Below are 24,248 nucleotides of genomic sequence, written 5' to 3'. Positions count from 1 at the left end.
TTACTATATGATAAATGTATCTCAAGCATAAGCATCTTGAGACGTGTGTAGAAAAGACAAGACAAGAGACAATTAAAATGAAACATACATACAAAATTATAATTATAGTTGCACACTTCAAGCATCTTCAATATAATTAATAAGATCCTCTGAAGAAAGCATATATAAATATCAAAACATATAACACTCTTATAATTATAACAACCATCCCTCAAACCATTTTATGAGGCCTTCTCTCCGCACCAAATCCCATATTCCTATACCTCTTTGAGATACCAATCCATCACCAAGCTCGAATGCAAATCTTCCTGGTCTTTCTGTAGCGTGTCCATGTTGCTACTGCCTCAAAATCCAACAGAAATCACCTTAATTAAAGATAAATTAGGTCATACAATTGACAATATAAAAAACTGAAGCTTGAATAAAACTAAATAATCATACATATAGATACGCCACGTAGTCCCCAATATTGGCAAAACAGATGACTTGTAATGACGCAAGGAAATCAAGTTCCTCTGAAATTTCCAAGGGAATTATAAAAAATACAACAAGGGACAACATAGCCCAAGAAGTTCCCAACATGCTTCATGTAAATGTTGCTGTCACCCCTGAAGGAAGAAATGAGCCTCAGCAGCAAGTGCTATCTTCTCTTGGGGTCGAAGAATCTGAATCAGAAACCTTACCAGAAAGAGTATGTACGTTTATTCCATATTCTCGCCTGCATGGCGTACACTCTCTGGATTTCTAGCCCCTACTTGTTTTCTATTTTTCTTGTTCCTGGCCTTCTTGGCCTTCATACGTCGCTTTTTCTCATTGGCATCGACCCATGTGTAATTTGATGGTATGTGAAATGGGTCAATTTCATCCTTGAAGCTGCGAGGCTCACTGTCACTTGACTGTGCACGGTTCCCTTTCATCCATGACATCCATGATTGGGACCCTTCTGCTTCTTTCGACTTGGCATCTTGGAAGTGCGCTGGGCTGGAGAGAGGAGTGGAGAACTCCTCAACTGGTTGAAGCTCTTCAAACTTTGTAAACGTGACCAATACCCGGATGGTGGGCACAATGGGGATGGCAATCTACAGTTACAAACAATAGGAAAGTCCCAAATTGTTAGCCAGTATACAGGTATGTCAGATATAATTGACCATGGAAATTTATTCTGCTGGTACATATACAAAATAACAAGTAAAAATGTTAAACACGTAGATATTAAGATCATATCAACAGGAATAGTTGTGGTTGCACATTATAAGATGTCTAAATCTATTTATAAATTTTAATAGCAAACGTTTGCCTGCTCATTTTGATACTCAAGAATGCAAAGAACCACAGGCTATAGTCCTGGACATGGTAACCTGTGTAGATAAGCTCATTCTAATTCTCTGGATCAATATTCAAGTCCTGGTACACGCATCATTTATAGGACATCTAATTTAGCCACTAAAGGCTATGTCGAGGGCTCCTAAGTCCTAACTTTCTAGTAATTCAGTCTTGAATCCCAAAATAGGCTTTCAAGGGTAAACTGTTAAAAAATGTTAAAGATTCATTTAGTGGATTTTCCAAAAAGAGGTTTTACAAGAGTTTGTAATCTAACTTGGGCATCATGCAAGATAAACTGAAAATCATCTTTACAATTATAATTACTTCAGATTTCAAAATTGATGAGCGGCTTTCGATGTTGATACTAAAGCATGTAAACCTCATTTGCTAGACATTTGTGCACTCTCTCGTAGTTGCTACCATTTTTACAATCTCTTGTTTGCATTTTGATTTGCAACTAACTTTAGCAATCCCTTCTGTGCATTTTGCTTCACAAGTGTAATTTAATATTTAAAAATCTGTAGTATATTTGCAAATGCAAACAAGGAGATCCATCTGTTTAGATTTTTAAAAGAATAAAACCACTGTTAGGTAGAATGGAACTAACTAGAATTATAATTACTGTAATTTATAAATCATATGGCCATCAGCATAAGAACAGCAATGAATTAGTAGTGCAAATTCCAAAAAAAAATTGTAATTAATTGATTGATAAACACGAACTGGCTATGACTAGATCATCCATGTAATGTATCAGCAAGTGGCAACACCCCCACCCTCTTGTTGTGTTTGACCCCCAAAACCTAGTTAAGCTAAATAGGTTTTCCAGTTCTACAGTATATTCTTCATCACCCTAAATAGTTGATATCCTACGAGAATATAAAACAAACATGTGCATAACAAGCCTACACTCTACGGATGTGTAAAGCACCTTAAAAACACAAATGAGTGACTTGAAGACCATCTATACAAGCAATGACCACAAGGTCATGCATACAATCGATACCATGAAGATGTTATAATAGATGTTTTTTTGTTCTCAGATATAGACATAGTCATTCTAAATATGTATATTAATCGTTCACATTTAAACAGAGAAATAACTTCGCACGAAATACATACTGAAAGAATCAAAAGTTTTTATGGATTTAGAAATATATATGAATTTGTATTTGCTCACATTATATAAACTAAATTACAGGAAACGAAAGGTAAAATGGAGATCTTTGAATTTGTATTTGGGAACTTTAAAGAATCTAAAATTTGTCCATTTAGTGGGCTCAGCTAACCAGGTGATACTCCATCATTCCTAATGCTTGTTATATGTATTGAATATTTGAATCATATTTATTAATCATGTTACATCAATCTAGTATCTATGATTCTAAATCAACTCACAGTTTGTTGTTAGATTACGTTCCACATTAAAAAAATGACGATGATGATGGCAAAATTATTTATAAGCACAAACCAGGAATAAAATGAAAAAACAAAATCCCATATAAAAGGAGGAAGGATTCCAGTGCAGGGCCTTTGTAAGATAGTAAGAGATGAATTATAACGAAGCAAAAATTACCTTGACGGGAAAGGTTCCAGGTGGTAGTTTGGTTGTTAGAAGCTCCCTCAGTCTTCTAACAGCTTTTACTTTGTTGGCTAAGATATCCAGTAAAGGTATCAGTTCTTCTGTTTGTAAAGGAAAATCTGGTGTCAACCACAAGACTGGTCTTAAACCTTTTTTATACTCGCTTTCATTTTTAGGCTCACCATTAACCCCTTTTTTCTTTTTCTTCTTGTTTCCCTTCTTTTTAAGGTCCCCTGCATCCTCCCTGTGAACGTCAGATGATGATCTTTGACTCTCATTAAGTTTCTGATAGCTACCTTCAGGGCCCAACTTTGAGAACTTTTTTAAGATTTTTGAGTCATCCTGGTTATCGCTGCCGGTTTTTGAAGCTTTCTTATTCCACCCGAACCAGTTTTTTTTCTCCTTGGAACCATTTGATTCACAACTTTCAAATGAAGTCCCACCACCATTTTCGTGACCACCCTGGACATCAGACTCCTCATCTTCACAGGGGCCTTCAGCATTACCCATGCGCAGTGCAGAATCTAACTGCATTCTTTCTTCAGCTGTTAATACATCATCATACTCATCCTGTTCAGCTCCGTTTGCTAACCTTTCATCCTCGTTCGCTGCAAAAAGCTCTTCATCTGTCATAGCACCAGGTACTCGCCTTGATTTCACGCTGACCATCACATGAAGCATATCATAAACTTTTCCCTTCCAGTGTCCTACCAGCTCAGTTCTCTCCTGTCTCCGCCAATTCAGATGGGGAACAAGCTCAGCCTGAGTAACGTCAATTCCAGGCCTATACATGTTAGTTTGAGACATCAAGGCCACTTCATGAGCAACTTCTGCTTCCGATGGCTGTGCACCAGCCCCCTCCAAAGCATTCGTAATTTCCTTCTCCTTGTGAGATAACACAATTAGAGAACCAGGAGGCAGTGATACATTATTATTATCATCTGCTGAATATCCGTCACCAAGAAAAAGAAAAGTTTGATCAGACCTCTGAATACGGAAGCCATCAAAACCAGCAAGGGTCATATCAGCTCGTAGGTTTGAACCACGCTTCCATATGCGGTAGGTGTCGGAAGGAGCAATCCTACCAATAAACGGAATGACAGAACTTTCAAAGTGAAACGTAATTTCCATATAAAAGTCACGAATTCGGCCAGCTGAGGCAACAATACGAGGCAGACGACGGCACCACTTAGCCCACGCAAAAGGCTGATAATGCCTAGCAATTATCATAGCAATATTCTCCTCACGATTACAAACAGCCTCTTGTAAAGCACTCCATCCATTCTCATTCTGCAAACTCCAATCGGCACCAGCAGCCATCAAAATCTCAGCAGAAACAGGATCCCGAAGGCGAACAGCCAAATGTAAAGGGGTCTCTCTACCAGGAACATCACGTCTATCAATGACGGCAGAAACAGCATCAGCCTCAGCCTCAGCAGCCAAACTCTCGGCCTCCGTATTAACCTCCCCAGCTTTAGCAAGCCTAGGAAGACCAGAGATAATCTTCTTCAACGCAGCATAATCAGCACGAGCAACAGCCAAATGAGCAGGACTATGTGTATAAACACACGAATCCTCCATGAAATCCTGTCTGTTATCTTTTAGCGTAAATTGCAAAAAAACAAGAAAATGCTGTTCCCACTAACCAAAAATCATTCCCACCAAACAAGCTCCAGGATTTGCACACACACAGACCAAACCCCCGAAAACCATACAATTTTCAGCCTCTAACTCCAATCACCGCATCTAAGCCTGTATATACCTAATAACCATAAAATCCATCCCACATTGCCCAATTAACAACTATCTCTCTGGCTCTCTCTCTATATCTCTCTCTCTCTATCAGTTGAATTATTTTTGACCTCGAATCTTGCAAAACACAGAGAGAGAGAGAGAGAGAGACGACAATTAAAAAGAAAAAAAGTTAATAAATAATGCAAATCTTAGCTAACAACATCACAAATCCAGTAGCACTAAAAACAAACTAACACGCACATACACATGTATACATACAAACATAAATAAAGTTGAATAAATTGAAAAATATAAAGATCGAGACTTACAAGTTGTTGAATGAGGAGGTAACAAATCTCAGATCTCTGTAGCTGTCTATCCCCCCCTCTGTTGTGTTGTGTATAATAGAGGGACACACAGCACAGCCTTAATAATAATAATAATAATAATAATATATTTTAAAAGATTATAAATGGTGTGTTATTGTGATGGGTGCTTTACTTTTTGCCTTTATTACCCAACCCGTTTCGATGGGGGATGGAATTTGATCTTCCAACAGACCCCTTTCATTATTTATATTTTTACGGTATTGCCCTTCACTGGTGCCACTCTGCTATACCGGGACACAGCAGTAGTGTCAAGTAGAGGTGGCCAAACGGGCGGTTAGCCCCGCCCCGGCTCGCCCCGACTTGTCAAAAAAACCGTATCAACTCAGCTCGTAACGGGCCGAATCAAACTCGGCACAATTCGCAAAAAATAACGGGTTGTTTATGGGTTCAGTTTTCAGGATTCGATAATCGGCACGACACGACACTCTTAACCGGCACGAAACAGACCCGACACGCGAACCCGCTCGATTCGTTCGACCCGTTCGAACCGTCAACCCGTGAACCCGCTCGACCCGCTGCACCCGCTCGACCCGTGAACCCGCACGCGCCTGGAAAAGCTGCCGCGTTCTTCCCTTCCAACTCAGTCTGCAACTTCTGCAAACATTCATGCCTGCAACTTCTGCAACTCAGTCTCTTTTCTTCTATGTAACGTAAACCTGAGCCTCTAACGTCTTTTTTTTTTAATTCTCAAGTCCAACGGCTAAAATTTTCTCCCTATAAAATTTGCAGCAGCTTCATTTTTGTTCCACAGGCCACAAACTCTCTCTCTCATTCTATCTCACTCTCACAATCTCTTCTCTCTCATTCTCTCTCACTCTCACAATCTCTCTTCTCCTCGCTCACTAACTCTCATTGTAACAAAATTCCGACGACCTTGTAATTATTCCGGCGATCTTATAAATTTTCCGGCGAAAAAATTAAAATGGAAGAAGGAAGGGGCACAACCTCATCACACGGTTCAACTCAAGCAACAAGTATGAGACCACCTCGACCCCTACAACCTGGTAAGTTATTATTCATTTTTTTATGTTTAAAAAAAATATAATTTCGATTATTATTCATTTTTTATGTTTTAAAAAATATAATTTCGATTATTATTCATTTTTTATGTTTGAAAAAATGTAATTTCGATTATAATTCGTTTTTTATGTTTTAAAAAATATAGTTTCGTTCGACTTTTATTTTTTTGTTTTTAAAAATATTTGTTCTTTAAATTTATTTTTCTGTTGTTTGCTAATAATGCGAATAAGTTTATTTTGCTAAAAATATTTCGTTCGACTTTAAATTTATTTTGCTAAAAATTTGTAAGTTTGGTTATTATTTTTAATTTTACAGGTAGTGCTTCCAGTGCAAGACATCAATCACATGTTTGGAATTATTATTCAAGAGAAGCAATGGAGGAAGATCCGAATAAATTTAGAGTGTTTTGTTTACTTTGTATTCAAAATGGTCGAAATCCACAACCTTTTATTCACTCTAAAGGCTCCGGTACGGGTACACTTGATCGGCATTTACAAAAACATCACGACATTACGAAGCAAAGTCACGAAAGTGGAACCGCGCGGGGAGGTTCACCACAACAAACACAAATGGGTGGTTTTGTGACATCGTCTCCCGGTGGAGGTATGCCTTTCGTCTATAATAGAGATAGAATGATTGAATCTTTTGCTACTTATGTTACACTAGACGAGTTACCTTTTTCTCACGGCGAGAGTCCGAATTTAGAGCATATGATTAAAGAATCAATAAACCCGACATTTAAAAAAATTCCTAGGAATACACTTAAACGTTACACACAAAAACAATATTATTCTCAGCGAGCACAATTAATTGAATATTTTCGTGATTTTGATGGTATGGTTTCTTTAACTAGTGACTGTTGGAGTTCAAGTCAAGGTGAACCATTTATTTGTGTTACGGTTCATTGGATTGATTCCGAATATTTTTTACAAAAACGAATAATTGCTTTTGATGTTATGGATGAGTCACACACCGGTTATAACATAAAAACAAGAATAGTGGAAACAATGAACGAATTTAATTTATTTCACAAGGTGTTTACGATTTCTTTGGATAATGCTTCGGCAAATGATAAAGCTATTTATTATATTTCACAAGATATTCCTACCGTATTAGATGGCGCTTTCTTGCATATTAGATGTTGTGCACACATACTTAACTTATCAGCACAAAAGGGGATTTCACAAATAACAACTTTTTTATTACCCATTAGAAAAATAATTAAATATTTACGTATAGCACACACATTAAAGAGACAATATAAAAAATTATGTAGAGAAAACGGGTTACTACCCAAAAAGTGGGGTATTGATTGTCCCACGAGATGGGGTTCGACTTATAAATTACTATGTGATGCAATTAAATATAAGGTAGTTATCACGGAGTTGTATAATTCTGATCCAAGAAACCAAGTGGAGGATAGATTAATTGATGAATCTCAGTGGGCATTGGCAATTAAGGTACGTGATTTGCTTGAGTGTTATGCACATGCTACTAAGATTTTTTCTTACGTTTACGAACCAAATGCACATCATGTTATTGTTGAGTGTGTTAATATTGTTACTACTTTAAAAGAATTTGAAAAAGATCAACATTTTGGTTCAATTGTTGTTGATATGAAAATTAAGTGGATAGAATATTTTACTGAATTTCCTTATGTTTATGGTGTTGCATGTCTTCTTGATCCTGGTGTTAGAAAAGAAGGTTTAGAAAATATCCTAGAACATTATTACATGGTGTTAGGAGTTTCATATAATCATATTCTTTATGTAACTAATTGTTTAGATTTATTACATCGTCTTATAGATGTATATACTCCCAAAACTCCAAATCTTGTATCACCTAAGACTAGTAATAGTAGTAGTAGGTTCAATAGTAAAGTGATGGATATACTAACTAAAAAACAAAAGTGTAGAATTTCCACTACTTCTTCTGCACCTACAACTTCTTTTAGCATGACTAGAGAGTTTTTTTCTTATCATTATGAGTTAGATGAGCATTTTTCAATACTAACATGGTGGAAAAATCATGAGAACCAATTTCCGGTGTTAGCTAAAATTGCGAGGGACATTTTAGTAGTTCCTGCCTCTACAATTGCTTCTGAATCCGCTTTTAGTGCCGGTAGAAGAGTGTTGGACGAGAAGAGATCAAGTCTATCGCCGGATGTGGTAAAAATATGTGTTTGCAAAAAGGATTGGGATCAAGCCGCAAAAAGACAACAAGGAAGGAAAAAAGACGACTCGGATGGAGAAGAAGAGGTTTGGATGACAATGGACACATCATCGGAATCAGGCATGTCAACAACCGAACAACAAGAACAAGAAGAAGAAGAATTTGAATAAATGAAATAGTAAAATGATAGAATATTTTAATATTGCATTTTTTAATTTTCTTTTAATTTGTATTTTGTTCAAAATGTAAAATGCGGTTTGTTCCGTTTTTTAGAGAGGAGTCATCTCAAATCAATTGTAATATTTTTGTAATTAATAAAATTTATAGAGGTACCGTCCTCTTTTCTTTTATTTAATTTAATACATGTTGACATTTAAAAAGATAAATATTTAACATAATTATTATTTATTATTATTATTATTAGCCGCAAATAATAAAAATGAATGATTCAACAGCCATTAGTTTTATTATTATGATTCAACCACATACTGAAACCACTTACAAGCTACAGACATTGACATTGACATGACACTTAAATTCTTAAAATAACAATTGCTCAAAAATAAACAGTATCAGACTCGCATAACTCGGTTCAAACGGTTCGAACGGTTCGAACTCGCCCGGCCCGGCCAACACGCGAGCTCGTATAGCTCGTACAAACCGCGAGTTGTACGCGAGTTTAAGTATTTTGATTCGGCACTAACCCGGCACGGCCCGTAACATTGAACGTGCCGACCACGAATCTACTAATACGGAACCCGCCCCGCCGGAAAACCGGCCCGGCACACACGGCACACCCGTCTGGCCGGCTCTAGTGTCAAGTGTGCTAGTATATTTATCTGTGTATATTTATCTAGGCGCTCATGCTCATACAGACTGCCAAACATATGTCATGTCACTCCCTCAACCTGACCTGCCAACGGATTGATCCAATGCCATGCAAAATTTTAGAGTTAAATGCTGGATTAGAAATATTCAAGTATTCAAAACATAAAATAAGTAAATAAAGATGTTTAAAAACTTTATGGTGGATTGTTGTTTCCATCATAGATATATATAAATGTAGAAGATCTTTGTGATGCAAAAATGCACTTACAAGTAAGTTTACAAGAGAGAGAACTTAGAAATTCTTAACATATTCTGCCTTATCTATTTCTTAGTTCTTTCGATTGATATTTTTCTACTTGCTACTCTTGGTTTATATATCACCAAGTTATATGTGAAAAAGACAAAATAATAAAACAAAACTATTCAAGTCCAATCACATGCTTCTTCATTTCTCCATCCAGCATCTTTATATTTCTTCAAGTTAGCATGAAAATGGAAATGCTTCTTGATCTTCATAATTCATGATTACAGGCTGCCACATTCCTTTTGTGTATAATCAACCTATGTGACTGTCAAGTCACTATCAACTCCTATTTGAATTTGACATATGTCGAGACTCTGTTGGATTATCCGTCGAAACTCTATTGAATAATCCGTCGAGACTCTCTTGGATCATCCGTCGAGACTCTATTGGATCATCCGTCGAATATGACTTGGGTCATCCGTGGAAGTCTTGTGGAGAACATCCGTTGAAAGTATTCCCATAGCAGTTGACTGTTGAGTGACATTTATGACATTTTATAACGCTCCGTAAAACTTTGAATTGATGATTTGTACTCAAGTTGTTAGTGTTTTTAACGTGTTTTTGTAGTGTTTGTGCATTTCAGGCATTTATAAGGAATATAGGTGAATTAACATTATTTTGATGCTAATATGGTATTAGGACGGTGTCCAAAATAGAAGCTCGTGGAAAGACCAGCTCAGATCAGCAAGAAAAGAAAGAAGTTAGAAGTTTCTTCAGAGAGACGGTGCGCCCGCGCTGTGATAGCATGCGGCCGCGCCAGGAAGGCAGAATGCCAGCGCGCCCGCGCTGAAGCAGCGCGCGGCCACGTCAGGTCGAGAACTACAATGTTGTTTCTTCTGGAATTTTGATCAATTGGACTTCTACTCTGCATGGGCTACTATATATTCTTATCTTATGTTCGTTTTTCAAGGGAGGACGTACCAGAGCTTAAGGAGAATGCGTAAGAAGACCGGAGAACACAATTCAACCAAGACGAAGAAGATCTAGTTCATACTTGTGATTTTTTGTTTTAAGTTATAACTTTGGATGCTAGTTATCTTATTCGTGAACCTATACTCTTGTTTCATACTTGGTTTATTATTATTTATTCAGTATAAAGACTACATTTATTAAACCCTGCTTTCATTGAAATCCACGTTGATGATGAGTCTGATTATGAGCTAATCGTTATCGTGGGGTTCTAACGGATTTATTTATGGATTTTTTTAGCTGATTCGTTTTGATGCCTTAGTGTGTGGTGATTGTATGATATCCTAGTATTGGTTGTACTTATTCGTCTTATGAGCGTCGCGAACTTATAAGATAGCGTGTTAATTCTTAATGAAGCGAAAGTGAATTTAAGGGTTTACATATTACCATGCTAGCATATGTTCATGTATTTGATATGCATGATTAGTAGGTAATTTTAACCATCTTACTTGCCCTATGTAATCACGATAGATAACTTGTGCATTAAACCGTTATATTGTCAAATTCTATAGACATATAGGGTCTCAATATAATTGGTGTCTATTCAGCTTCTATCTCTTTTGTGGATATCTGGTAGTATGGTATTCGTACAACAAAAGTTGGCGTTTATCAGTTTCGTGTTATCTGATTAGAATCATCACCATTACATGCTAAGGTTAAGACCGAAAAGGCTATTGAATGAAGTATTTAATGAAGTTAGAATCCCATGTTTATGTTATATAGTATTCAAATCTCTCTTTAATCTCTTAACTCATATTCTTTAGTATAATCTCTTAATTAATCGTAGTATAAGCAACCTCAATTTGTTATTCATCTTAACATTGGATAATAACCATAACATTGTTGCATAGATACATAGATTGAAATTAACTTAAACCATTCCCTATGGGAACGAACTAGAAATTATTTTATATTACTTGCGATCACGTATACTTGTGTGAATTTTAGCGCGTGCTTAGCGACTAACAAGTTTTTGGCGCCGCTGCCGGGGAAATCGGTGTTAATTTTTGGTTTATGTGTTTGTCATCAGTGTTCGTTTAAGTTCAATGACTCGGACATTGTTACTTAAATTATTCCCTTCTCTTGTTTCAGGTACTCTAGCGAGCGTGTATGCATACGTGTTCTCGGACTCGTAAGAGAACTCTAGATCAAGCTGAGGAAGAAGTTGTAATAGTTAGAGAGAAAGTTGAAGAAGAGATCATAGTCGAGGAAGAAAAAGAAGCACTTGTTGTAATGGGAGAACCAAAAACGAATCCAAAGGCTTTGATGGACTACTCTCAACCGAAGATCAATGATATTCAGTCTAGCATTGTTCGACCATCCATCTCGGCTAATACCTTTGAGATCAAATCAAGCACGATTCAGATGATAGAACTCAATTCAGTTTGGGGGTTCTCCGACAGAGGACCCCAATATGCACATAAGAGATTTTATCGAGATCTGTGACACTTTCAAGTTCAACGGAGTTTCTGACGATGCTATTAAGTTGAGGCTTTTCCCATTCTCTCTGCAGGATAAAGCTAAGTGCTGGTTACATCTCTACCATTAGGGTCTATCACCAAATGGGAAGATCTTGCTTAAAAGTTCCTAACTAAATTCTTTCTTATGGCGAAGGCTGCTACAATCAGAAACGCAGTTACTCAATTTGCTCAACAATCCGGAGAATCTCTGTGTGAGGCTTGGGATCGCTACAAGGAGATGCTTAGAAAGTTTCCTCTCCATAGGATGCCTGACTGGATGATCATTAACTGCTTCTATGATGGATTGGGTGCTACTTCTATACCCATGCTTGATGCAGCATCAGGGGGAGCCATGTGGACTAAAAGTTATGATAAAGCTTATAAATTGATTGAACTGATGGCTGCTAATGAATACCAGAATCCTTCTCAGAGACTACCTCAGGGCAAGGTAACAGGAATTCTGGAGCTAGATGCAGCTACTGCTATAGCTGCTCAGCTTAAGGCTTTGACGATGAAGGTGGATTCTTTGGCAAATTATGGAGTTAATCAAATCACTAGTGTCTATGAGCTTTGTGTTGGTGCCTATGAGACTGATCAGTGTGCTATTTCTAGTGAATCAGCTCAGTCCGTGAGCAATTTTCAGAGGTCGCAGCAACCTGTGCCAGCTACTTATCATCCTAACAACCGCAATCATCCTAACTTTAGCTGGAGCAACACTCAGAATGCGGTTCAATAACCTTATCAATAGTATCCAGCAAAGCAAATACCACCCCCCTTGTGACATCCTCAATCTCGAGTTTAGGAAATGAGGAGCCACACACCATTAAACTAAGATTAATTAAACATAAACCCCGATAAACTAATAACAGGATCAAACAGGATTAAATTTGAGACAAGATTACAACTATCAACCAGATAATATATATTACAACCCAAAATAATATTTAATTTATACAATCGATTCCGACTTGGAACCGACAGATAACCCATTGTATCTTTACAAACTTTCCGACTAAGCGCTTGCTCACACACAACCTGTACTACCTGCTCTGGCATCTGGAAGCCTACAACACGGTAGGGGCCACAAGGTACGCTCTTACGAGCAGTGTGCCTAAGTCTGGCCATCCTCTTGCTTAACTGCCATGGTTAGAACAGAGCAAAATATATGAGTATAAAACTCAGCAGGTAACTAAATGACAGTTCTATGATGCAGTAATCAATGTCTATCCACAATTACTTTTAAGGAATTCTCTTTTAAAACTCTAGGTGGTAGATTTCTGTCTTTGGGCTATGAAGGGTTTATGAAGAAATAGTTGGGCTTTCAAAATTCAAGGTTCAAGATAAGGCGAAAGCCGACATTCATCACAAATCATTAAAGGATCTCAAGGATCTTTCAAATGGAAAGTGAGAATCTATTCATCTTTGGGAATCAATTGCATGATTGATAACAATATCAGAATCAGAATCAGAATAAGAATCAGGGTTCACAAGCTGTATGCTAATCAATATCACCATCAACTCATTTCAAAACATTATAAGTCATTTCATTTTCAAAGAAGCAATTTGCTAAAGCAATGTATTCAATATCTTTTATAAAGTGATAGGGAACCCTTGATTGAACTACTTTAACTTTTATAAATAATAATACGGGTGATCAGCCCGTACCGATCTCCATCTGGTCGTTAAGATACCTATGGCATAATTTCAGCCTTAAAATGGACTAGCCCCGCTAGTCTCTTATATGACTGGACTAGTCCCACTAGTCTCTTACGTCTCAATCCAATCCATCAGGAATTCATTTAGAAAACATTGTGTTGGAAAATAAAGGTTTTAATAAATTCATTATATCATTACCATGAATATGAAATCATTCAGACTCTTTCAAGTCGAAAATCATTCTTAAGTTCAATTTCAGGGATTCAAAGAAATCAATTGGATCAAGGCAATCAAATACCAATGCTATGGTCAAGATCAAATGACAATCAAAGATCATAAGTTAGGGAATCAGATCAGTCTTAGAGATCATTATGGAATAAGGTATACAAAGGAAAGATATAGGTTAATCAAAACAATGCGCAAAGGTATTCAAAGGGTTCTTATAAAGTTAACAAGAATTCAAGATATCTAAGGGAATCAATGGGTAAACAAGGTATGAATCAACAGGTTTATAGTAAGGGTTTGAACAATAATCATATCAAGTCGTTACAAGAACACTATCAAGGTGTTTCAAGGAAACAATGACGGGTATGGTACAAGAATCAAAATCAAGGTTCGAGAATCAATAACAGGATATTGCAAGTGTTATAAAAAGATCAATACTCTATCATGGCATCATCAATATCCTTTCAATACACAACTTATACAAGTAGGCAGAGTTAATTGCCTGAATTCGCTTTCCTATTTTACAAGGGTTGAACTACTGCCACCTAGTACACTTTTCCCTTTCCTAGCCTGAATGTCTTCACGCTCCGAATCTACAATCCAAAAACAAAACCCGAATTAGATTCCCGCTCGACGTTCCCGGAATGTTTAACAATTACCCCTTATCGTAATACCCTAAGAGTATATATACTCAATCATATACACAAAGCACGTTTATACCATATACTCGTATACTTTAAACCAAATAGTCATCAAATCACATATTGCGACGCAATTACAACACATAGCATATAATCCTTGTATCCAAACTCTATACTTGAGTTATAATAACAATTACACAATCTTATATCAAGACGACTCAATCCTTCTTTTTATATCATTTAATTCGAGCTAAAACCACCAAATAACCAATTAATCCCTAGTAATCTTACATGCATTTACTTTGTGAAGTTCTATGATCAAATTAACCTCTTTTACACCCTTAACCATTCGGCTATAATCACAAAACACAATCAAAAATCGAACAACGACATGCAAGTAACAAAATCACATATAAACTTGAGATCAAGCCTTCACTCATCCTTTTACATCATTTTTAACTTAAATCTTTACATGCAAAGCTATCACTTAACATGCATTTGATACTTCATCGAAAACCAAATCAAATCATCTCTATAATTCATTTAAACACACAATTTGGAATCTACAAGATTGAACTTTCACTTTAGCACAATTCAACCTATTCTCTTAAAATTCAACCTATAACCTTCGAATTTTACCAAAATCAACACATGCAACCATCATTTCGATTCTTTAAACCATCAACTAATCTAATTCCTCAATATTTTCTAAAATAATCATCCACAACCATTTAAATTAACAAGATCAACTTAATAACATTTGAAATCAAAAACCCATTCGGTTTTAAGTAAAACACCACATGCAAACACCAGAAATTAGTTTAAGGATACTAGAGCTCAGTTTTAACATCATCACTCACCACCGGTTCACCGGAGTTCATCACCGGTGGCGGTGGTTTCATGGTGGTGCCCCCATTCGGGGGTTTCCAACCTTAAAATCTCCAATTTCTCTTTAAAAATGCAGCAACAACTACATGCAATACAATTTCATCACAAAAATAACAGAAACTCAAGTTGATCAAGCAAAACTCGAGCCTCGACTCAAAACCGAACCCAAACATATAACGACTCACGTATTTTTGTATTATTTAAAAGTGTAATTATTAAATAATTAATTAAATTGAATATGTGTATTGGTTTTTGTTGAGCATGATTGAAGCTGTATGTTTATCTCAACAATACTGGTTTGGATAACTCAACATAGGACAAGGACTTTGAAATAATCTATGTTCCACTGGAATCAGTACAGATTGGTTATTGGGTATATGCACAAAAGATTTTGTTAGCTGCAGTGAAGAAGACGTCAACAATGATCTGTATGAAGTTCATTAATATGTTCAGGCATCGGAGGAATAAGGTTGGAGTCATTCGAAGCAGTTGTCAAAATCAGTGTGAAGACCTCAAGGATTCCTAATGTAGTTGATTATATTTGGTAGAAAACTTAACAGTGGTTTTTACGGGTATAATACGAAGGCCTGAGAGCGGAACTAGTCGTCTGTGAACCAGACCCTTGCACGAGACGTCAGTGATCCGTGAAAGGAAACGGAGTATTATTTTTTTTAGAAACATTGTTAAGTGGTTTTTGTACTCGATGAGTCTGTAAATATTTTGAGGTACAAAATCCCGGAAATTAGAAGGCCTGAAGATACAGAGGAGTACAGCCCGAAGATTTACAGGATTTATTTTTTAATCAATGACTGATTTGTATTAAATAAATAAATGGAAAATTAATCATTTATTTATTTAATTCAATATCACATTTGATTTTAAAGTAAATAAATTAAATGTTGAATTATATTAAATGAATAAATTAATCTCAAAACATTTATTTATTTAATTTAATATCAATATTTAATTTTGGAAAAATAAAATTAATGTTTAAATTTTAAATAAATAAATAAATAAAATCTGATTTTATTTATTTATTTATTTTAAAGTCAAATTTATATTTTTTTTATTTTTTTTCTTTTCAAACTATTTTTTCTACCAGCTAGATTATTTTCTGCATGCATGCGTTTGGGCTTATAAACAAAAGTAATCAGATGAATTCGAGTAAACCAGAAACAGAAATGGCAGGGTGATTGTTTTGGTTGTATTGCTCGCGGGACCCACAGAAGAAACAAAGTAGTACAGTTTGGAAGTAATAAAATAAAAATGGGCTGTGTTGTTCGGCTGTTGCACGCGCGCGTGACGTGCATTACCTTCCCCCCTGCGTTACTTCTCCCGCGTGTGTCACACGATTCCCTCCTGCCAGCCTGTTTGTTCAAACTGAAAAGAGTTGTACTGTGTTTATTTCTTTTGTACAAACACAAGAATGCAATCTACTACCTGATCGCCATAGAAAAGAGTATTATGCAGGTTGCCATAGGCAATTAAATTTCCAAGGCAAAAGGCGGCTGTTGTTCGCGAGTATAATAATTGTCTGGCGATTAATCTTTGCTTCTCCTGTGTTGCCTTACAATTATTGAAAAAAAGAAAGAAAAATAAAGGCATGCAACTTCTATTACTCCAGGTCGCCACAGACGAAATAAAATGCAAAAGAAAAAGGCTGCTGTGTTTCTCTCCTTTTGCATGTGCTTTTGATCGCCACAGAAATTCTACTAGTCGCCGCAAATTTTCTTGATCGCCATAGACTTATTTCTGCAGGCTATACAATTTTAAATGTGTGGACATGGTTAAGCGACATATTAAGTCTTTATCTCTCCTACATTCTACCATCTACAAAACCAACGAATTGCAGCACAAAAAATATACTTCTCAGCAAAAACTCCACTAAAGCTCTGCAGAATTTTTCTTGTAAAGTTAGTTAATTTCATTTATTGAAATTAAGGAGAGAAGTGTTGCCCAATTTATTTTACACCATTAAAGCCTTACAAACTTGTAACACTCATTATTTAAAACTCTCTTGATTGTATTTAATATCTTTTGATAGAAGCTTTGAATTCTTAGAGTGATAGATAGAACCCCAAATTGATTGTTATTATTTTGGTTCTCTCTATATTTGTTGCTTTGAATTATTTATATTCGGAGTTGTAAGCAAACCTTTACGGTTTAATTTCTTAATAATAAGAATTATTCCGTGAATCTCTTTGTGTATGTTTATTTCGTTTTCGAGGTTTATTTTCCGCTACAATTAATTAACGAAAAATGAAAGACATACATTCAACCCCCTTCTGTATGTATATTTGGACCTAACAATTGGTATCAGTGCTTACTGATCGATATACAAATCAGATTCGTAAGATTAGTACGTTCAGTTTTGGTTTTGGTTATTACGGAGTTGGTATTGGTGGATTTTGACTATTTGGGTTATCGTATTTTGAGACCTTATATTGCTGAATTTTTGTAGATTTGAAATTATAAGTACTCGGACAGTTAATGGCATCAAGGTTCCTTCCTTCAGTAACGTCAGTGAAAACAACTATTGTAATATCCCATATTTTCAAATATTATTATTATTATTTAAAATTATTTATGTGATTTTATGTGAATTTTGGTGAATTATCTGGTAATTGGAGTGATATTTTGGATGTTTATATGTGATATTCTTTGAGTATACTAATTTTTATATATGCAGAATAAATATAGATAATTGTGGTAATTTTTTGGTAATTTTTGGATTGTTATATGAATTTATAATGATTTATGAATTTATTAATTATTTTCTGAGTAATTATAAAACTATTTTATAAAGCCGGAAATCGTCCAACTTCAACTATTTTGCGTTTTTACAACCCGAAACTCTTCCGAAAACTCCTTCCTAACCCAATCTGGTAATTCCGGACATTTTCCGTGTTTTAACTTTTTCAATCCGGATTACGGTTTGACCCGTACGAGTCTCGACGTGAAATTTTCGATACGTTAATCATTTTATAGTTCGATAAAAATTCGTATTCTCAAAAGGCGAGATATTATCACCTTATTTTCGTATAGAGTGTTTTATAGGAAATTCTGTTTTGATAATTATCCAAATCTAATATTAAAATTGTATCATTGTATAGTTACTTAGAGGCTAAGTAATCTATTTTCGGATCCGATATGTTCATGTGATCATCGAATTATTAAATAAATAAAATATGTGATGGGTCTGTCAGCGATGTGTTGCCTTATTGTTAATTATGTGTAATTTGTAGGTACGAAGATTATTTGTGTAATTAATTATTGAGTTGTATGAGTTGTTTTGCTTTTAAAGTGATTTTATTGAATATTTATTCTCATAAATGATAAAATTGTTTCTAAAATTATTTTTATGACTTTATAATTTTATTTATTATTTTAGGAGTTTAAAAAAATTTAAAGATCATTATTTTATTGATTATTTATCTCTAAATGATTTTTGGATTGCATTTATATGTAAAATCCGTATTAAATCCAGAAAAGTTTCAAAAATTATGAAACTCATATTTATTTAAGTTTGGAATATTCCGAGAATTTTAAAATTTGTTAGGGATTTTTGGGTTTAATCCAGCCGCGCATTGTTTAGTTTAATTGATAGATGCGAATACGAGTTGCATTTCATAGATGGGTTAAAAATTATGAACAATTTATATTTATTAGTTTTATTTACTTCGGGATTCTTAAAACTATTTCCGAGAGTTTTCAAATTATATATTCGTTAAATGCTCGTTAAATTCTTGAATTGTGATGTCCGAGTTTAGAGTTATCACGACACAAATAAAAAATAAAAGGGGGTAGCTAATTCAATCGGTTTTAACCCGTTTCTTTCTTTCTCTGTTCACTGTCTCTTCTCTTAATCTCTCAATCTCTCAATTCTCTAATCTCTCAATCTCTCACGTCTCACTCGTCTCTTTCCCTCTCAATTCTCTCCACCTGCCACAATCTCTGCTCCTCTCTTTCTCTCGTTAACTACGGCCGCCTCTCTGTTTCTTTCTATCCCGACGGTTTTTCCTTTTTCCGGTAAGTTGCCCTATTGCTGGAAGCTCCGGTTTACAGTTATACATACATATCTGTGTATATATATGCGTCGTGTGTGTGTGTGTTTACCTGTGTGTGCATGTGTCGAGTGTGTGTGTTTACCTGTATGTGCGTGTGTCGAGTGTGTGTGTGAGGTTGAAGGCGCCTGTGGCCCGTGGCTTGTGATTGTGGTGGTTCGACTGTGCATTTCTTGTGGTTGTTCGAATTTTGATCGAATTCTTTTTATGTTTCTGCAGAATTATTTGACTGATTTTGTGAAATAAAAATAGATTTCGTGCGGGAATAATTATTAGTTAATCGGTAAAATTGATGTAGGATGTCCGATAAACAGAAACCCGTGAATTTTACCGTCATCGGCGATGAACCTCGGCGAGCTGACGGTGGACGATGATGATTTTAATCTGAGTCCTATGGTTATAAATTAAATAAATTAGTTCGAGAAATTAGGCTCAAAATGAATAATAATAATTAATAATTGAATTCGTAGCGATGATTGGGATTGTTGAATTTGATTGTGAATTAGATTGTATTGCGGTTGATGTTGTGATTTGACGTCGAATTGTTTCGATAGGTAGGCCGATAAACAAAGGAGATGCTGCCCGATTTTCCGGAAATTAATTCCGAAACAACGAGAACGTACACCATAATAATCGGAGACGTCGAATGAGGATATATATATATATAAGATTATAATTATATTATATGAAACCAAATTACTTGTCGTGATAAAATATTTTATAAATAATCGATCACCCTATTTTCCAAAACGACGAGTATACGTACTTTATGAAAATAAATACCTAACTGAGTTATATGTGATATGAATTATGTGATATGTGAGTTACGTGTTTATGTGCTATGTGAATTATATGCATACGTGGGTCAAAAGTCTTGTATTTGACTTTTTTCTTTATGTGTGGGCCATCGTATGTGTAGACGATAGCATTTTGACGCGCAGTTCATCGAGTAATTATTGTTAGACGATTAAAGTTGAATCTTTTAATTATAGATGCGAGTCTTTCAAGAAAATCAAGACTAGATGGCATGGATGAAGACCAGAGTTGAATAGTATGGAATATTGGGTTGCAGCACTGCATGAGCAGCAGATCAAAGATTTAGCAAAGTAAAAGACGTTGATGCCTTGAGATGCCAGACTAAGATAATTGTGTTATTGTGAGTGTGACTAACTGCTAAAAACCCAAAGGCAAGTATTTTTATCATCACTTATTTTTCAAGTGATATATATTTTAAATCCTATTATGCAAATATTATTTTCCCAATTCTCAGTTCAAAATAGATAAATGTTTTATATATCGCTGAATTAAAAAGCTTATTATGCAAGTACCCTTTGTTATTCTATGTTCAGAATAGCTAAGTGATTTTACTTATCAAATTACTGGATTTATAAATGTTTTGGATTTTGAGAAAGATGATTTTGTTGCGAGTATTTTTGCTCAAGTGACTGGGAGAATAAAATTATTTAGTATGTCGATTGATTCGGCTCCTTTTTCAATAAAAAGGTATTAAGATTGGAATGGTTACTGGTTACTGGTTACAGCGTAGGTGATCGAGATATCGGTCCAGCTGTAATATCTTTCAAGGCAAGTATATGCCTTTTTTTGGCGCCCTATAGGTACCGTATGGCTGCGGGATACGGGTAGTACCTATATTTACGGTATGGCTGCGGGATACCGGTGCTGTTTCGTGACTGATCATCAGGGACAACATGAAATATAATTGGTTCCAATCTAAACTATTGTTTCTAAATTGTTTTGATATTCGTAGAATAAATGGTTTATCAACTGTTTCTATTTTGGATAAAAGAGGAAAAGTGATTTTGATTCAGTTTCTGATTTATGCCGATACTTACTTTGTTGTTAAATATCAAAGGTGGTATTAGTATAGATGATTGATGCTGACTTCAGTATGGGATATTGTGAGCATCAGAGTTCGTACTGATATCTAATTTGATATGACAACAAAATGAGTATTATTATCAAGAGTTTGGTTTTGAGTAAAGTTTATGATTCAATCCATAATCATTGTTTTTTGTTATTGTTGTTTACGATGTTTCCGTAAACACTGCTTTACAAGTGTTATTCTCGTCAAGATTCAAAGTATTGCTGAAGCATTTCGCTTGAAAATATCAAAAAGAGTTTTGAGTACAGTGAGAACCAATTATCCAATTCTTTAATAAATTTCTGTTTCAGCAATTATGATTTTAAAATGTTCTGCGCTATTGCAGATGTCGGTTTAATATCAAAACGACCATATATATATTATAATGAACTTGCTGAACATTTCTTTCACTCATACTTGCCTGTTTTCAAATTTAACCTCCAGTGAGGATTAACTTGCGCTATTTAGCCGCGTAATTCGAGGAAGCAAATAAGAAGATTTTAAAAGGTGGTTGGTCTAGGGTTTGCGGACTAGTGTAAGTTTTATTGTATAAAGGTGTTTATATTATATTATATTATAGTTGTGTATTTTATAGTTGGGCCTAGTATACTTCTTTTCGAAGTTATACTAGCGGGTTAAGTTTTGATATTGAATTTTTTTGAAAAGAGTTTTAAAAGAAAGTGAAAAATTTATTTGTGAAATTTGGATATCTTGTTTTTAGAACTGTAACCTTAAAAGATCTTGGATTAATTGGGATCGTAGATGATAAATATCTTCCGCTGACATTTATTTATTGATTTAACAGGTTGATTTGGATTGAGATTTCATAGTGACGATCAAATCTTCTGACCCCGGATTTGGGGGCGTTGTAGGTTGGTATTAGAGATGAGGTTATAGTAAACTAGAAACGAGAGTGTGTAGGGGTGTGTATAGCTATGTGAGGACGTTTAAGCTCATATCGAGTTCCTGTTGGACTATTGGATATAGTACCAACGAATAAGTTAAGATAGGCGCATTCGTTTGAGATGGTTGTGTTGAGCTGGATAGAACTCCGGGAAACTACAAACTTTTATTGTGGAATCTTCTGAGGCTACTATGATTCGATGACGATGGAAATTATCGTGTTAGATATATTTGATAATGTCATGGCTAATATGTCTTATGTTTAGCTTTCAGATCTTGTGTGAACAGGATAGATCAGTACTTAACTGTTGATCAGTACTTATACTGGAAGTCAGGACTTAAGGATATCAGTACTTATATTATTAGGAGATAATCATCAGAAGATAGATATCAGAACTTAAGTGCTGAAGGACGATCAGATAAGGACAGTAGCTGATTAAAGGAAAGAAGATAGAGATAAATCATAAGAAGAGATATGCATGAAGAAGGAATTCCGTGAAGAATGGAATACTTGGAATAGAAGATATCTGATTGATATATTTTAGGAAGCAGAATTATATTCTATATCAATTAGCGATTATCTTGTAACTGTGTAGTATATAAACACAGGCATAGGGTTTACACTATAAGTGTTATCATTATCGAAGTTATTATTATATATAACCCTAGCAGCTCTCGTGATATTTGTTCATCACTGAGAGGTAACAGTTCCATATTGTAACAGAGTTTATTGTTTCAATAAAGTTTGTTTTCTGTTACTCAAGTTCTTTAAGTTCGATTTGAGTGTACTATACACTGTATTCACCCCCTCTACAGTGTGTGTGTGACCTAACAATTGGTATCAGAGCCTATCTGTTAACTTACATACAGTTAAAGATCCAAACACAATCATGTCGGACACAGAAACTCCAACTAAGCCTACCACAACTGAGGAACCACCAAAGACACAAATTCAGAGTCGGTATGAGACCATCAGAGTTCCCATACTAAGACCATCTGAATATCCCATATGGAAGGTAAGGATGACCATGTTCCTGGAAGCAACAGATCCAGAATACCTGGATAGAATCAAGGAAGGTCCTCACAAACCAACCAAACTCGCTGTTGCAGTTGCAGGTGAAGCAGCAACGACCGTACCAAAGGAGAAGAGTGATTATACTGCTGAGGACATAGCATCAATTGCTAAGGATGCTAAGGTACGACACTTACTGCATAGTGCCATTGACAATGTAATGTCAAACAGGGTAATCAACTGCAAGACTGCTAAGGAGATATGGGATGCTCTGGAAACAAGATGTCAGGGAACTGACACAATTAAGAAGAACAGGAAGACAATACTCACTCAAGAGTATGAACACTTTGACTCAAAGACTAATGAGTCATTGAATGATTTATATGATAGATTTGTCAAACTTTTGAATGATTTGTCATTGGTTGATAAAGAGTATGATCTTGAAGACTCAAACCTTAAGTTCCTGTTAGCTCTTCCTGAATGCTGGGATTTGAAGGCAACGACAATAAGAGACAACTACAATCTTGATGAAACAACTCTTGACGAAATCTATGGAATGCTCAAGACACACGAGCTGGAGATGGAACAAAGAAGCAAGAGGAAAGGAGGAAAGTCAAGGACAATTGCTCTTAAGGCTGAAGAAGAATTCCCCAAAGAAGCTTCCTCAAAGAAAGACAAGGGTAAAGCTCTTTTCATAAAGTCTGATACTGAGTCATCAAGTTCTGAGAGTGATGATGACTCAGATTCTGAAAGCTTGCCTGAGACTGATGCTGATGAGGAGATGATGAAACTGTGTGCTCTTATGGTGAAAGGAATCACAAAGATTGCATACAGGAAGTTCAGGAAGGGAAAGAAGTTTCCCAGGAAAAGCATAAGTTCTGATAAGAAGAATTTCAGAAGATCTGAAGGGAGAGGAGGAAAATCTGACAGAGGAGATTACACCAATGTTAAATGCTATAACTGTGGTGAGAAAGGCCACATATCTCCTGACTGCAAGAAGGTAAAGGGTGACAAATGCAAGGCCCTTGTCACAAAGCAGAAAAGCTGGACAGACACCTCAGACTCTGAAAGTGAGGAGAACTATGCATTAATGGCAAATGCTGATAAAGAAAGTGCTGAGAGCAGTTCTGAAGCTGCTGAAACAAAGGTACCTCAGACTACTTATGCTTTTCATACTGATGATATTAATGAGTTGA

General features: G+C 35.6%; 1 protein-coding gene and 1 non-coding gene across 6 annotated transcripts; both read right to left on the bottom strand.

Annotated features, from left to right (window-relative positions):
• Positions 1-67: 67 nt before the first annotated feature.
• LOC141700874 (uncharacterized) lies at positions 68-5,123 on the bottom strand. Of its 5 annotated transcripts, none has more exons than XR_012566568.1 (4): positions 4,969-5,123; positions 2,900-4,774; positions 442-1,079; positions 68-365 (listed from the first exon to the last, which is right to left on the bottom strand). XR_012566568.1 is itself a non-coding variant. In XM_074504548.1 (3 exons), the coding sequence occupies exons 2-3, from the start codon at positions 4,484-4,486 to the stop codon at positions 702-704; spliced, it is 1,965 nt and encodes a 654-aa protein (XP_074360649.1). In that variant the 5' UTR covers positions 4,487-4,774; positions 4,969-5,123; the 3' UTR covers positions 68-701. The 5 variants fall into 5 exon arrangements, 2 of the variants coding, with proteins under 2 accessions (XP_074360649.1, XP_074360650.1); XR_012566570.1 differs by having other exon boundaries at positions 68-343; XR_012566569.1 differs by having other exon boundaries at positions 68-339.
• Positions 5,124-11,941: 6,818 nt separating this feature from the next.
• Positions 11,942-12,048, bottom strand: LOC141700878 (small nucleolar RNA R71). The gene has a single exon (XR_012566572.1). It is a non-coding gene; the product is annotated as a small nucleolar RNA R71 (small nucleolar RNA).
• Between the last annotated feature and the right edge of the window lie 12,200 nt (positions 12,049-24,248).

This window comes from Apium graveolens, unplaced genomic scaffold, assembly GCF_009905375.1.
Source record: "Apium graveolens cultivar Ventura unplaced genomic scaffold, ASM990537v1 ctg3017, whole genome shotgun sequence".
Lineage (NCBI taxonomy): Eukaryota > Viridiplantae > Streptophyta > Magnoliopsida > Apiales > Apiaceae > Apium > Apium graveolens.
Note: the sequence above shows the minus strand (reverse complement) of the source record. Positions and strands in the feature narration are given on the sequence as shown.